We start from the raw sequence: 13,799 nt of genomic DNA on the forward strand, positions 1-13,799 counted from the left end.
TGTGTCCACAGAGAAGGTTCTGCGTGCCACCCTCTGGCATGCATGCCATAGGTTCACCATCACGGCCCTAGACCCCCCCCCACAGCCCCTGTGCCACTGAAGGCCCCACCCCCAGCGCCAATTCAACAGCAACTCCCCTACCCATGTGGCTCACACAGCCACAACACTCGCAGTGGACCTGCCGTGGAAGTTGCTCTGCCACACACTGCACCCAAACCAACCCATACAGGTAGACTTTACCTTACAACAATTTCATTTTTGCTGCTAACCGAGACGGTGGTTTTGCCGTTTTATGAAGGTCATAACTGTCCTGGTCACAGTTGTGAAGCCAATCCCTGCCGCTATTCAGTTAGTAACACAAGTTTGCTTCACCGCCGTGTTACTAATGAATATGGGAATGCCCGTGATCTTGCTCGTCAGACGGTCGGGACCCTGGGCCACTGTGACAGTCCGGACATACGAGCCACTGTGAGGCCGCGGCAACGGTCCTGTAAAAAACCGTCACTAATGACCGGACTTCTCCTGAATCTCCTGGGGGGGGGAGGTCCTGTGTTTCCCAAGATAGGGAGTCCCCCACCTTCCCACCAACTCCTCAGTTTTTAGGGTGTCATGTAAAAAATGGTGTCTCCACGCTGAACAGCCTCTCTTCCCGAGTGAAACGACCAGCTGTTGTTCCTTTGATGGTCAGTCCATTGCGTTGTCTGTCAACTGAACCAGGGTACCTAGGGACAATGTCCCACCCCCAGGCACACAGGTAGGTCCTCAACCTACTACTGTATTTGGGCCCAAAAATTTAAGTGGCTAAGTCAGACATTCGTTGCGTTTTGCCTCATTTTATGATCTTTCTGGCCACTTTGAAGTGAATCAGTCTTAACTTGCTACCACAGTTGTTAAGCAAATCGGGTTGGAAGGTCGCATCACCTCCCCATGACGCTCTGTATATGTAATGTGAGTCAGGGGTCGTGTCAAAGACGTGGCCACGGTGGATGCTGCAATGGTCGTAAGGGTGAAAAATGATCCTTTTTTCCAGTGCCGTTGTAACTTTGGTCACTAAACAAACTGTCATAAATCGAGGACTTCCTGTGGATGTGGGGCTTGGCTGAATGGGTCCTTGGGGGAGGGGCTGTTAATACCCAAGGAACCAGGTGGGGCAGCTCTGTGTAGACCAGTTGTGGTGTGTTCCCGTCGCAATGAGTCCTCGAGATCAGTACAGAAAATGGGGAAGGGGCAGAATTGGTTGCCCCTCCTGGACGCTTTATCTCCCTCTTTGCTCCCCACTGCAAGAAATATATACAGGCAGTTCTCAATTTAAAACAGTTCACTTAGTGACTGTTCAGAGTTATGGCCAGTGGTGGGTTCCTACAGGTTCGGACCGGTTTGGCGGAACCGGTAGTGGTTTGGGAGCCTGGGTCGCTGGAACTGGCAGTGACTCAGGCTTGCCACGCCCCCAAACCGGTTCTCCGGGTGACACCATCTTGTTTTTCGCTTCTGTGCATGCGCAGAACAATTTTTATTGCACTGTGCGCACATCAAGCGCACGAGTGTGTGACACCTGCGTACGCAGTGCACCCCAAAACCAACTGCCGGTCGTGTCTGCTAGAACCCACCTCTGGTTACGACGGCACTGAAAAAGAGCTTAGGACCATTTTTTACACTTACGACGTCACAGCATTCCTAGGGTCACGTGATCCAATTTCAGATGCTTGGCAACTGACTCCTAATTATGACGGTCGCAGTGTCCCAGGGTCACACGATCCGCTTTTGCGACCTCCTGACTCTCAATGGGAAAGCCAGATTCACTTAATAAGCAGGTTACTAATTTAAGAACTGCAGTGACTCACTTAGCAACATTGGCAAGACCAGTTGCAAAAAGGGGCCCATGTCCACTGAACCAATGACTCGCTTTGAGACAAAGGTTTGGGCCTCCAGTGTGGTCGTAAGTCGAGGACTGCCTGGACTTTCTGACCATCTTTCCTCTTTTCCAGGCAATCTTTGCAACTTCCAGGCTGAAGCACACAGCCCTCCCCTGTGATCCCCCCCCACAAAGAGACCAGACCTGTGGGGAGGGGGTTTAGTCATCCCCTCCAAGTTTATTGGGCATTGGTTGCTACTGCCGAGGACAGCATGCGCAGGGGGGCGCGGGATGTAACGTGCGTCATTCAGATGTGTGGGGCAAGCTGGGAGAAGAGGGGGATCTTGGAAACCTGCGGTGTGGGGGGCGCCGTCAGCACCCCCTTGATGGAACCTAGCTGTCCTGCTACTAAGTGAGAGGGGACCGATGGGAAGGACAGGAAGGGGTTGCATCCAGCAGGCTGCTGCTTTAAAGGGGAGGGGGATGCAATGGGACATGGGGAGGAGACCTCCCCCCATTCACCACTGTGTCCCCCTACACCCCGTTTTTCCCATCAGCGGGAAACATTTAGGAGTGGCTGAGGAAAGTGGGGTGCACTGTGCAGAGAACACACCCCCTCACAGAGATGGGGAGTGATGCCCTGCCTGCAGCCCCATGTGTAATGGGGAGGAGCTGTGAACACAGCCTGGTTTCTAAGAGGGGGAGGAGTGATCCAGCAGTAAATGACCCACACCCGCCTGTCCACAACTGTCACAACTTCCGTCTGATCTCAGCTCTCCCATGCGGGCTGCTCCGATCTCGAACGGTCCCCCCGATGGACTCAAAGGGCTTGGAATTATTGCTCAGCTGGAGCCTCCCCACACCACCGAGAATCGCTTTGGTGAAGCAAAGGTTGGATTATGAAAGTCCTGGAGGGGAGAGGGTCTCTCAAAAAAGAAAGCGGGGTACGGGGGCCCTCCGAGTATCACAAAGACTCCCCATAAGGAGATGGGGAGGTGTCCCTCTGCCCTCCTCAGGGGTTCCAGCTTGGGGTCCCTATAGGAGCACCCATTTTCCTCCTGGACTCCCCACTCAGCACCAGGTTGATTGAAACCCCGGAACCCATGAAGGATGGTACATCACAAAGTTCAGATCCTTGCCGTCAGTGTCCTGTTGGCTCCGCCTACATCCTCATGTCCTTCACACCAGTCGTCGTCCACAGTTCTTGCAGCCCTTCCGCCAGTTCCCCAGGCATCCTCCCGGGATCTGCCCAGCTGTTAGGCCAGCTAACGTCATCATGGGAGAGTGGCTAGCTCTGCTCGGCCATGCCAGGCAGCCGCCCCTCGGGTGGGTCGCGCAGGCTCCTGGCAATCTTTGTCCACTGTATGCTCCCCATCGTGAAGAGACCTCATCTGGGTCTCCGTCCAGAGTTGATTAACTGCCGGGGTCCGAGCAGTGTCTGTGCAATCGGGAGGGCAAGTCCGGTCCCCCCGTGGCAGCCCAGCTGTCCCGGTGAGAGAAAGGCGCCGAGGGGCCGCGCAGGGCGGCTCCACCAGCAACACCACCTCATCAGTAGACTCGGTAGTGTCCACCCGGAGAGATGGAAAAATGAGGCATCTGAGAAGGGATGAGAGGAAAGATCAACTAAATGGCCTTGGGGGAGGTCCAAGCCCCCTTGAAAGGGAAGGGATGGGCAGCACCCACAAAGGCAATGGCTGATGCCACATGAATCTGGTCCATCTGACAGACTCATGTCCATCCGGAAGGCTGGGATCCCGGAACACCAGGCGAGAGTTCCGCACGGGTTTCAGGAGCTGCAGCTCTGAGGACAAGGCTCAGCTCTCTGAGGGGACACTCACCTGTGTCCGGGTGCAGAGCGCCTGGGCCAGGATGGGGGGGAGGGCCAGGGGGTGCTCCCCTGAGGTGGGCTCGGCGTTCGATGGGGGCTGCGGAGAGGAGACGGCGCTGTAGGTGGGAGGCACCAGGATGGCTTGGTGCGCAGCAGCTGCAAGATGGAGGCCACATCCGTTGTCAGGCGGTTCTCCAGCCTGGGTGGAAGCGACGAGAGGAAGGTAAAACGGCTGGCAAGGCTGGCTCCCACTGCTAGGTGGGCCGAGAGGGTAGGGACCCAGGCAGGCAAACAAGGCATCTCTTCCACGGATGTCTGCCGTGGTACACACTGCCTCCACATCCATCTGCAGTGCCTTTGTGTAAGAAGAAACTCCCCCCACCAACACACCACACACACACACACACACACACACACTGTCCCATGTGAGAACAGTGGCAACTTCCTTGTTCCACCCATCCAATTGGCTTTCTCCGGGCATGAAGGGTCCTCCGTTGTTTCCCCCTCCCCTCCTTCTAGCTAACTCTTTGGGGGGGGCTGTTTTTTCCAGAAGGGGCTGGGGTCTTGGAAAAGTGAAGAGGACAACACCAAGAAAAGGCCCTCTTGGCCTTGGGTGGGGAGGAGGAGTATCCTTCAACCCTCCCCTTCCCTTTGCCAGCAAATGCCCAGGAATGATTCTGCTGAAGTTACAGGGCACAACCACACACACACACACCCTCTCTACCTGTTGAGCTGCTTCTGGAGCAGGTCCAGGCGGCCTTCCAGCTCAGCGCGATGCCGCCTGCTGGAGGGGAGGCTGCTGCTGCCGGCCAGGGGAGGTTGAGGGTAGGGCGGGCAGGAGTCGGGCAGCGGGGCAGCTCCCTGATACTGACGTTCTCGTTCTCACTCCAAGAAGCTGAAGATATTCGACACACCTGAAAAGGCTCCTGGGAGGGGACACAGGAGGGATGTGTGTGTCAGCCCCAGGGGTCACTGCGATATGGGCAGGTCAGCCTCTTACCAGCCTCCCCCCAGCCACAAAGAGGGGCACTGCGCCGTGGCTCCTTGCAGGCCGGGAGAAGACAACAGCACAGCCTTCCCGCAGCGTAAGATGGGATGGAGGTCCCGTGTGATGGGTGAGGGAGGCCAAACCCCTCCCCCTTCTGTCCCCTATCCCCATTGATGATGTGGGCATGAGCGCCCCAACAGGCCTTACCGATAGAGGGTTGCAGGAGTCGCTGCTCGGCTCCTCAGGGAGGGCTGCGGAGGGCGGAACAGCCAGGGGTCCCATGGTCACATGGAAAAGGCGACAACTCCGTGGCCCTGGAGATGGGGACGGGTGGTCTCCTCCTCGTCACTAGAGGCGGGCTAGACATGGCTGAACTGCTGAGGCAGGGCTCCCACCTGGCGGCAGCAGGAGCCTGGCAGTTCTGGCCCATGTGCAGCACCTTGGGCTGGGACCTCGATTCCCCCAGGTGTTCATCTGTGGAACAGGGAGCATAAAATTACTTAGGGGTGCAGGTGTGGTCTCAGGCAACGTCTCCAGGCTGGTGGGCCTAGGGCAGGGTTGTCAAACCCTGCCGCATTGTAGTTCTCCTCCATGGACCAGCCGTGGGGGAGAGATGGGATGGACACTTCCTGTACAGAATCTTAGTTTAGTTTAGTTTAGTTTATTTGGATTTATAGGCGCCCTTTCCCTGAGGGGACTCAGGGCGGCTTACAATCATTAGGGAGGGGGTGCAATTCAAAACAAACAATATGTGAATAAAATAAATAACGTAATAAAAACACAACTTGCATTCAACATTCAACACTCGGGTGGGGCAAATTAGAGACTTATCCCCAGGCCTGTTGGGAGAGCCAGGTCTTAAGGGCTACGCGGAAGGCCTGGACGGTGGTGAGGGTGCGGATCTCAACGGGGAGATCGTTCCACAGGGTCGGAGCTGCAACAGAAAAGGCTCTCCTCCGTGTAGTCGCCAGTCGGCATTGACTGGCGGATGGGATTCGGAGGAGGCCCAGTCTGTGCGATCTTATCGGTCGGAGGGAGGTAATCGGCAGAAGGCGGTCTCTCAAGTACTCAGATCCACTACCATGAAGGGCTTTAAAGGTGGTCAACAGGACCCTGAAGCGCACCCGGAGATCAACAGGTAGCCAGTGCAGCTCTTGCCAGTCATAATGGGGCACGGTGGGGTTCGTGAGTCCCCCCGTTCCCCATTTTTGTCCTGGATGCTCCACCCAGCCACCCTCACCTCTCCATGCCCCATTTTGGCCAGTAGAATGCTCCAGGAAGCTTTGTAGGCCGAAAATGGGGCACAGGGGGACACTGCACACCCTGTTTTGGCTGAAAGAGGGACCACGTGCCAGTCCTTTGCTATTTCCAGGTGGGCCCCATGGGCCAGATTTAAGCACCCCACACACAGATCCAGCCCCCATGGGCCTTGGGTTGGACACCCCTGGTCTAGGGTCTTTTGGTCCCCAGAGGGAGGGCGAGAAGGAGGGAGGGAGACCCAACCTTCTTTGCTGGGTGAGCAACGATGCCCTCTTTTTCCATCTCGGTTGGCAGTTCCAGCTGCCGGATTCTCACCCAGAAGATCAGCCCCCACCCAAAGGACAGCCACAAAAAGAGGCAATCTGCAGTGGCCGTACATGTGTGGTTCCCCCTCGCAGACTTCTCCCCCCACAAAGCTGTTGCTTGCTCCTGGCCCTTCAACCATTTGCTCCATTGGGATCAGCAGATGAAGCCAGGATCACACTGTCAATTCCTAAAGTTGCCATAGTGGGAGAAGGGGGAGGAAGCACATTCCACACATACTTTCGGCTAGAGTCGGATCTCAGATGACTGCAGCAGGCTTGGGAGGGATGCACCTCATTGGGGAATGTGATTTATGACACAGACTGAGGGGAGGGAAGGAACAGGGGTAAAGTTCAGCTATAATTCAAACAAGGCTCAGATCTGACTGCAAAAAGGTCTTGCCAAAATGGGGCTCCTAATAAATGACTGGTTTTCTTTTGAAACTTGGCTCCATACTCATGAATCAATTAGGGCATTTTTAAGAAACCTGACAAGGCTCCGATGTGGGAGGGGGGGGTTAAGGGCCCCTGGAAGGAGCAGCAAACTTCAAGGGAGGGGGGCAACGGGGGTGGGGGGCCACCTCTGGCCAACGCTCACCTTTCTCGGTGCGCCGTCGGAAGGAGAGTTTGCGCCGCCGCATCCGGTTGAAGCCCTCATTCATCTCCTCACTGCCAGGCGAACCCGGGATCATGTTTGTCTGCAAAGCCAAGCTGAGTGTTTACTTGGGGACGGGCGAGGCTCAGTAGGAAGGATGGGTCTGGGGAGCTCCGGGGACCCCTAGCCCGGGCTGGGCAGTCCCTCCCAAAGCACTCACATCTCGCAGATTGAACGTGATCTCCAGGTTGGACCAGAAATGGTCAGAGAACTCCGGGTACATGTCCAGCACCTCCAGGAGATCTTCCCGGTGGATCTTGTGCAGGTCACAGTACGTCAGGGCTCGCACATCGGCATTAGACTTGCCGGGCCGCGCATAGAGGTTGAGCGGCTCCCCAAAAATATCGTTCTTCCCTGGGGAAGTAGACAGAGAAGGCACAAGGATGGTGGGACAGTAGCCAGAAGATGCGTGTCAGCTGCCATCTTATGTTTGTTTCGTGCTTCACGACAACGACAGACTGCCCTGAATTGTGGGGAGGGGGATACAAGAGGGAAGGCTTGGGAATCAGTTGCCAAGGGTCTGAATCTTGATCATGTGACCACGGGGAGGCTACTGTGATTCCCCGAAAAATACGACCTAGCCTGAAAATAAGCCCCCCATTAAGACCTTGCCCTCTCTGTCCCACCGACTGGTTGTATGAGGTGGGGTGAGGCGCATGTGTAAAAATCAAGCAAGGGTGTGTCTGGGGAGCTGCCCCATGCGCCCTGCACCCGCTTATCTTAGGACCGCCACAGCCAGGCCTCCCACGTCCTGACATCTGTCCTGCCACATCCGGACTTCTGCAGCCACTTGTAGCCGCTTCCGGGAGGACACTGCGTGGTTTGTCACACTGTTGCTGCCACTTGCAGGAGGCTGTGTGGCATGTTGAACTGGTTAGGCAATGGGGCGACAGGTGTTGGGGCATGGGAGGCCTGGCTGCGGCAGTCCTAAGGGAAGTACCGTATTTTTCAGACTATAAGATGCACCAAGATTTCGAAGAGGAAAGTAAGAAAAAAAAATTTGGTCCTCCCCGGCCCACAGGAGCCCTCTGCAGGCTTCAACAGGGCTGGGGGAAGGCAAAAATGCCCCTGTTTGGGGGGAAAACGTCTCATTTTTTCGCAAAAATGGGATGCGGGGCAGGGCTTCCGCAGGCTAAAAATGGCTGTACTCAGTGTATACAACGCACCAACATTTCCATGTGCTTTTAGGGGAGAGAAAGGTGCATCTTATACTCTGAAAAATACGATAGGTAAGACATCACCCCCAACCCTCGTTCCGACAAGGCTGGAGGCGCCTCCCCCGACCCTTGTCAAAACTTTTCACCACTGTTTCGGTGGGCATGGCTTGGTGAAGGGGTCATGGGACTGGGTGTGTGTGAGTGACATCAAGCTGGCCATGCCCACTCAGTCCCATGTCCCCCATCTAGCCACACCCACTAAACAGGTAGTAAAAAAAATGTGATACCCACCCCTGATTACTTGTATTAATACAGGGGCGCTGCCACCTTCCAAGGGGCATTCTGGGAGGACACTTGAGAGGGAGGGTTGTCCTTTGTGTATGAACAGCGGCGGAACAAGGATGGTGAGGGAAAGCCCCTTCCTCACCTAGGATGGCCACCACCACGTCTCCTCGGAGGATTTCGATGGAGCCGCGGGAGATGAAGTAGAGGGCAGTGAGGACGTCTCCGGCGTGCACCAGGGTGTCCCCGGGTGGGGCGTGGGTGGTCTTGAACTTCATGGCCAAGGCGCGCAGGCAGCCCTTACTGGCGCCCCGGAAGGGACGGCAGTTCTGCAGCAGGGTGCGGTTCAGGTGCAGGCAGATGTCGGCTTGCAGGCACTCGGGGAATCCCTTCAGCACCTGCAGGGGGGTGAGAGTTGGAGGGGGCAGAGTTTGAATCGGGGCCCTAGGGGCTCCCCGTCCTGAGAAGTACCCGCGAGCGGTGAAAACGTGTGCTTGCTGATTGTGCCAACGAAGAGTGTGAGCACATGCTCATTGCAGTGGTGGGTTCCGGATCCCGTTGCAACCAATACGCTGCAATGGGGCCCGGCATCCACGTGAACACGTGCAGCACGCGCGTAGCACCCACGACGCCCCAGCTGCTCGGTGGAGCGTCGCGCAGGCATCATATGCTCCATGCACGAAAGCCTTTATCGGCTCAAATAGCAGTAAGGAGAGTGGACAGGCAGGTGGGCCCTCCAGAGCACCATACCGGAACAGTACCTGGTGCTCCCAGCACGCACCGGTACACCCGTACCGGGCTGTACCAGTTGTATCCCACCACTGCTCACCTGCCACCCAAATATGTGGGGATGTAGATACATGCTCAACCACTTCTGTGGCTCAGTTTGGAATGTCTTGAAGCTCGGTAGTGGACCATGGACCGGATGTTGTGGACTCCTGTTCTGTACTCCTTGGGTGTTCGAATGTGGGAGATCCCAGTGGCACAGGCGCTTCCATCCCCAGGATCCCATCAGGGGGACACTGGACCCCCAGACCCTCAGGAGGAGGTACCAGCCAGGTCCTTGGGAGGGGGGGGCAGAGGGGCTACTCAAACTCACCGCATTCATGTCGATGCCGTTGGTGTACGACCAGGCGTGTTGGAAATATTCTTCTAGGCGCTGGCGTAAGGGGTTGGGGATTTGGTGGAAGCGGATGAACTCTCGCACCCGCAGCATCTGGGTGTGGTAGCGTGCGGTGCCAGAGTACAGCCGCTGGATGATGGCCGAGACGTTCCCAAAGATGCTGGCGTACATCAGTGCTGGCGAGAAGGAAGACATCCGTCAGCTACTATCACTCCCGGTGCCTGGACTCAGCATTTTGGCAACCAGAAAGGGTCGTGCCTCACACAGTGGTACCCCTGGCCAGGCTCAAGACAGTTCCCCCACTATGCGGCAAATCTGGGTATAAACTCCCCCCTCCCAATCCACAGGGCGATACGCAACACGCCGCCTGCTGCTATGGGAAGGCTGTGCTTTGTAATCACTCAGTTCCAGCTCGTCCTGCACGCCAAGAAGAGTTTCTGTGAGCATGCACAGAGAGCACAGGACATCACTCTAAGGAAACATTGTCCCAAATCAGATGCCCTCCTGGGCGGCCACCCCAACTGAGCCTCCCCCCTCCCCGGCAGCCACACTCACAGCCGATCAGCATGACGCAGATGGAGAAAATCTTTTCAGGGTTGGTGTTGGGCGACACATTGCCAAAACCGACGCTGGTGAGGCTGCTGAAGGTGAAGTAGAGGGCGGTGATGTACTTGTCCTTGATGCTGGGGCCAAGGTGCGATGTGCTTTCATTGAAGGGCTTGCCGATCTGCCCACCCAGTGAGTGCAGCCAGCCGATGGTCTTGCCCTCCATGTTGCCGATGGCATACCAGATGCAGGCCAGCCAGTGGGCGATCAGGGCGAAGGTGCACATCAGCAGGAAGAGCACCGCCGCGCCATACTCCGAGTAACGGTCCAGCTTGCGGGCCACGCGCACCAGGCGCAGCAGCCGGGCCGTCTTCAGCAGCCCAATCAGGGTGGTGGTCTGTGTGGGCAGAAGTGGTGGGGAGGCTGTGAATTTCCCAGAGCCCCACTCTCATCCAGGGTCACCCACAGTGTCCCTCAACCCCTTTGCGCAGGCGGTTTCCACCCTGCGGTCAGCCGATTGTCATTCTCAGTGGGGACTCTCGGAGGCTGCACAGAGCACAGTCCCCCAACCTTTTCGTCGAGGGGAGGAGGTTGTTTGAGCCGAGTGGCAGGCCCACGCACACACCAATTGCCATTGTGTATGCACTCGGCTACTGCTCGTGTAAGTGAGGTCTGAGTTGCCCGTGACCATGGCATTTCCCTTCTGGATCACCAAACACCCCATGCAAGCTGCCCAAGGGCACTTTGACCCCTCTCTGCCAGTGTGGGCCTCCTCTGTGTTGACCTAGTTTCTCCCCACAGCCAAGGGAATCCTGAAGGGGCCACCCAGCTGGGCTAGAGGCAGCGATGCCAGCTTTGAGGAAGAGCCAGAGCTGTCTAGACGGCCAGCCGTGCCAGCGGGGTCGCTCTCCTCCCTCCCTCCCTCCGGCGTGCCACCTTCAATCCCGCTCCTCATTGCAGGCAGATCTCCAACAGATCCATTTCGGCTGGATCAATAGGAACCACCTTACACCGGGAAGTCAGAGCCCGCCGAGCTTCGGTTGTCAGAAAGACAAAAAATGAACATCTGGCACAGCCCAAATCGAGCTTCTGTCCCCCAGCATGCCTGCTTCAGTGGCGGGGAGGGGAAGGACACCTCCCCCCCATTGTCCTTCAAAGTTCCTGACAATCAAAAGTGCTCCCTCTCCCTCTACTCGCAGATCATCAAACGACTTTCAAAAAGCAAAGGCTTCCCCAATTTTTCCCCAAACCCGACTAGTGCAGCTAGTCCTCAATGTACAGTAGTTCATTTAGCGACCATTCAAAGTTACCACGGTAGTGGAAAAAAGTGACTTGGGGCCGGTTTTCCCACTGACAACAGCTGCACCCTCCCTGTGGTCACGTGAAACAAATCCACTTGGTAACGGACTCTTGTTTATGATACTCGCCACATCCCGGGGTCACTTCATCCCCTTTTGCGACCATCTGATGGGAAATCCCGATTCGCTTAACAGCTGTGTTACTAACTTGAACAACCGCCGGGATTGTCTTAACAATGGTGCGAAGGAATGTCGTAAAACAGGGCCTAATTCGCAAATGCTTCACTTAGCCAGAGAAATCAGGGATTCTGTAGCAGTCGTAAGTCGAGGACTACCTGTGCCCTCGCGAGAAGTGGCAAAGGTGGCCCACCACCAAAGGCTGCCCCACCGCCACCATCCCAAGCGGGCCAAGCCATTCCCGACTTAGGGTCGTCTCCCGCCAGCTGCCCCCGGTACCTCTTCCGAGCCGGAGCCGAAGATGAGCAGGTCGAAGGGAATGGCCGCCACCATGTCGATCAGGAACCAGCCCTTGAAGTAGTGGATGGCGATCTTGGCCGGGTGGCTGACCACCTCTTCGTTGGTGTTGACGTAGGTGGTGCGGAAGTTGATCAGGATGTCGATGATGAACATGATGTCGACGATCAGGTCCACCACGTTGAGGGGGCTGCAGGAGTAGCTGCAGGGCCGTTGGTCCCGGCCCTCCGGGTTGTTCAGCAGGAAGGCGGCCGAGTACGGGGTGAAGATGGCCGTGTAGATGACCAGCAGCAGGATCAGCCAATCCCAGACTGCCTTGAAGGGGCTGTAGTGCAGAATGGTCCACTTATGGATGCGGGGAGCTTGCAGCTTGTATTCCGGGAGGACATCGGCGCCCAGCGACAGCACCTGTGGGGCAGGAGGCAACCTGAGCAACTCTAAGCTCCGCCCTCCCGGCCCTGGCCACGTCTAGGCACCCCCCAAGTTTCCACTAGCTCCCCTTTCTGGATGTGCTCTGCAATGTGGGGTGTCTCGGGCGCTCCCTAGGAATGCAGGTCGGCTCTCACAATAGCCGCAAAAGCCGCAACAGCCGCAAGCCCCACACACGCACACTCAATGGAACAACTACCCCCCATCACCATGTTCAGTGCCCCATCCTGATCCCCCCCCACCTCCTGAAAAAAGTAATTGCGCTCCAGAGATTTAGGCTCCACTTGAATAGGGCAAATCATGCTCACCACGTAACACAAGTCCGACTACCTTGTGATGGGGAGGGGGCACTAAAGGCCACCTGTCCCACCCACCCCGCTCCAGCCCAGGTGTGCACAGAGTAACAGCCACCCAGGGTGTTTAACAGCCCAGCCGTCCCTCAGTCGCATCCAGCAGTTGAAGTCCCCCCCCCGCTCTTAAAGCATGCCACCTGGGGGATTCTGGGAGTTGAAGTCCTCCTCTCTTAAGGCAGGCCTCTCCTTGCTCTCTTCCCCCTCGACTGCCTGGTCTTTCCCTGAGCCAGGAAATGTCTGCGGCTCCCTTAGAGGCACCTGAAGCAAAGACGATTCCTGCCGTGCCTCCCAGCTACTCCGAGGGTAGCAGCTCTGCCAACCGAAAGCCCTTGACAGGCAATTATCTCGTGCCAGAGGCTGCCCTGCGCTTGGCACTCCTGCCCTGCACTGCCCCCCCTCCCCACGAAACAGGGCAGCCTCTGAACCCCCACCCTGGGCAGGGAACACCCAGGGGGACAAGGCAGAAGGCCCTGGAGCAGAGGTGGGTTGCTACCGGTTCACACCGGTTTGGGCAAACCGGTAGTGGAAATTGTGACTCGCCATGACTCGCCACGCCACCAAACTAGTTCCCCGGTTGCTGCGGCATATTTTTTTGACGTTTTTAATATTCTGCGCATGCGCAGGCCTATGCGTGTGTGCAAATTGTGCGCACACCGAACCGGCAGTAACGCTGGCACAACCTCACCCCTGCCCTGCAGGAGTCTGCAGTCCGGGCACATCCAGGTCCATGTGCCGCGTTCTTATCCTGCTCGGCCTAGCCCAGGGGTGTCCAACTCAGTTGAATGGAGGGCTGCCTCGGGGTTGTGGTTTTGACCTCGGAGGACCCTTAAGCAGCAGTCCCCCTGAGCACGTGCAGAGTACGGTTCCCGCCTGCCAGTTCCTGAAATGTTGGGCACCTCTCTTGAAGAACTCAGAATGACCAACAGTTCAATCCCCACGACTCACTCCGAGGACACCATGGCGGAACCCGCCCCAGTCCACCGTGCCATTCTTGAGTGGCAGGTGGAAGGGAACCCTAAGGATCATCTAGTCCAGCCATCTCCAACCTTTGCGCCTTGACGGCAGGGCAGGAGAAGAGAACCAGGCCTCCTGGGTGGCGGGCCAGCGGTTGTGTAAGCAGCGGGTCAGTGTGCACGCACACAGCTGGACTTGGGAAAGTCCATGCCAGTTCCCTGCTTATGCAACTCGGTTCCCAACAGCTCCCCCTCTGTGCTGCGGCCCAGGGGGTTGTGTACCCCAATTTTACCCAGTG

At 56.9% G+C, this 13,799-nt stretch overlaps 1 protein-coding gene across 4 annotated transcripts in view; it reads right to left on the reverse strand.

The window, feature by feature from the left end:
• Positions 1 to 1,777: 1,777 nt before the first annotated feature.
• KCNH2 (potassium voltage-gated channel subfamily H member 2) overlaps positions 1,778 to 13,799 on the reverse strand; it is a 38,839-nt gene continuing 26,817 nt past the window's right edge. For 2 of the 4 annotated variants that reach the window (XM_032236908.1, XM_032236909.1), the window contains 8 exons: positions 11,748 to 12,173; positions 10,003 to 10,390; positions 9,424 to 9,623; positions 8,470 to 8,722; positions 7,046 to 7,239; positions 6,829 to 6,928; positions 3,691 to 5,142; positions 1,778 to 3,448 (listed from right to left, as the gene is read on the reverse strand). In XM_032236908.1, coding sequence (XP_032092799.1) covers positions 4,910 to 5,142; positions 6,829 to 6,928; positions 7,046 to 7,239; positions 8,470 to 8,722; positions 9,424 to 9,623; positions 10,003 to 10,390; positions 11,748 to 12,173 — 1,794 coding nt within the window. In that variant the 3' untranslated portion in view covers positions 1,778 to 3,448; positions 3,691 to 4,909. The remainder of the gene's footprint in view (positions 3,449 to 3,690; positions 5,143 to 6,828; positions 6,929 to 7,045; positions 7,240 to 8,469; positions 8,723 to 9,423; positions 9,624 to 10,002; positions 10,391 to 11,747; positions 12,174 to 13,799) is intronic. The other 2 variants (XM_032236906.1, XM_032236907.1) reach the window with 2 other exon arrangements.

This window comes from Thamnophis elegans, chromosome Z (genome assembly GCF_009769535.1).
Source record: "Thamnophis elegans isolate rThaEle1 chromosome Z, rThaEle1.pri, whole genome shotgun sequence".
NCBI lineage: Eukaryota > Metazoa > Chordata > Lepidosauria > Squamata > Colubridae > Thamnophis > Thamnophis elegans.